The following is a 1980-nucleotide window of genomic DNA, read 5'->3' on the forward strand; positions in this document are numbered from 1 at the left end:
GGGATGGGGCGGGGTTGTGGAGGAGCATGTCCTGGAGCTCTTCCGATATTCCCTGGAATAGAAGAGGGGGGAGGGCATCCTCCGGCATTTCTCCTTCCAGAGACAGGCGTTGGAACTCCGACAGATACTCGGCGAAATCTACGTTCCGCTGCTTCAGGGCATATAGTTTGTTTTGTGCGTTTTGGACGTGGTCGGGGTCCCCGAATGCCTCCTCTAGGTATTGGAGGAGATCCGTATAATCTCCGAATTGGGGTGTGCCTCCGACCATTTTGGGCAGGATCAGGTTGTACGCTTTACCGGACAGTCGACCGGCTACATAAATCAGGCGTGATTCGGGGTTGGGGAAGCGGTCTTTGTTTGAGGTCATTTTCCCCCGGATTTGGGTGGCGAAGCGGCGGAGGTCGGAGCGGGCGCCCGTAAATTTATCGGGGTCTGGAAGTCGTTCAGAAAGGCGGGCGGAGGCGGGATGTTCGGAAGCAGGCGGCGGAGTCGTTCCCATAGGAGTAACCATAAGGGGTTCAACAGGCGTGTTGGTAGTTGGGGCGGGGGTGGTTATGTGTACCGTGGGTAGCGTTACGGTCCGAACTTCCTTCAGTTCGGACCGTGTTTTCTCTAATTCGGCGAAAGCGGCATCCCGGGAGGTTATGGCGGAGGCCTTTTCCATGGCCATGGCCAGAATGTCGGCCTGCGCCTTGTCGCGGACACGGTCCGTTTCGGCGCGGGCGCGTTGGGTCTCGGCTTCCTGCATTTCTAGGCAGGAGTTCAGGCGGACGTTGCTATCGTGCAATAGTTGCAGCTTTTGGTAGGAATCGGAGATGTAAGACACCCATTGTTCAGGGTGTCCTTGTAGGTGTTCGATCAGTTCCTCGGTCGAATCGGTTAAGATCGGGGGTTGCAGTGACGCAGGCATCGCGGGCACCTAATGAAGGAGCTACGTAATGTCACGGGCAGGCAGGGCGGACAGGTAGGTGCGGGCGATCAGGTAACAGGACAGAGTATATTGGCTATCTAGTCTTCCAGGCACAGGGTAGCAGGTGGTTGTTGACGAAGACGTAGCTCGAGGAGCTACATATCGGAGACTGCAGAGATTTCGCGTAGATATACGCGCGCGAGGCGCTCGGCCCTCGCGCCTTCACGTGACAGGGGTCATGACTAAGCGACAGCCCAGTGGCTGTCCTTCAGGTCTGTGACAGGTTGTTTTCCTTTATTGCGTTATATTGGTTCGAAAACATGGTCTTTTCCTCGCTGGACTTTTTTTCGGAATCCTCGTTTAATTTTTATATTAAAAATTAATTGGTTGTTTTAATATGGTGGGTTTGTTCCAAAAATTCCTTATCCGATTTTCCGAAAATATCCGAATCCGTAAATTCGGGTAATTGGGTTTTGTTATTAATAATGGTGCTAACAGGGGATATAGGGGTAAACCCTAGGTGCGGCGTGGTAAATAACCAGTGCTAAAAGCGCTGAATAATAGGTAGAAATGCACTATAATTTTGGTACTGATAAATAATTGGTTGGGGGAGATTTTGCTTTATTTCCCTTACATACTCTCCGACATCGAAGTGGGGGTCCGCACGCCAGAAAAGGTTCCGGTGCCGCGAATGAATTTCCGAAAAACTAATTTGTATGGGTTTTTGAAAAAACACCCTCATTTGCATACAAACCATCTCTGGGTTTGCATTTAAACGTTGACTTGGTGAAATTTTCAACCCGGTACAGGGTAGCTAACCCCACTCGCTGACCTTTAAATTGCATTCCTGCATTAACAAAGTAACGGAATTCCACCATTCCCCACTCCACTTCGGCACTAAATAAAATTGGCTATATACAAATAAAAGTGGGCTTATTACATGCAAAATAATGCATATAATTAACAGGTTTTTATCGGTATAATTTCGTTGGTTATCCTGTCCCTAGGGGTATTCGGTTTTTTATTACTAAAATTCAAATATTTCGGAGTTTTTGTGGGTATTATCCTGC

General features: G+C 49.3%; 1 protein-coding gene across 1 annotated transcript; it reads right to left on the reverse strand.

Moving 5' to 3' along the window:
- Positions 1–1426: 1426 nt before the first annotated feature.
- MGG_17501 (uncharacterized protein) lies at positions 1427–1844 on the reverse strand (the record flags this gene model as incomplete). The annotated part of the gene is made up of 3 exons (XM_003718841.1): positions 1427–1485; positions 1549–1617; positions 1730–1844. Coding segments are annotated over 3 exons (243 nt in total), but the record flags the coding sequence as incomplete, so codon positions are not given.
- Between the last annotated feature and the right edge of the window lie 136 nt (positions 1845–1980).

The sequence above is a fragment of the Pyricularia oryzae genome, chromosome 5, assembly GCF_000002495.2.
Source record: "Pyricularia oryzae 70-15 chromosome 5, whole genome shotgun sequence".
Classification (NCBI taxonomy): Eukaryota; Fungi; Ascomycota; class Sordariomycetes; order Magnaporthales; family Pyriculariaceae; genus Pyricularia; species Pyricularia oryzae.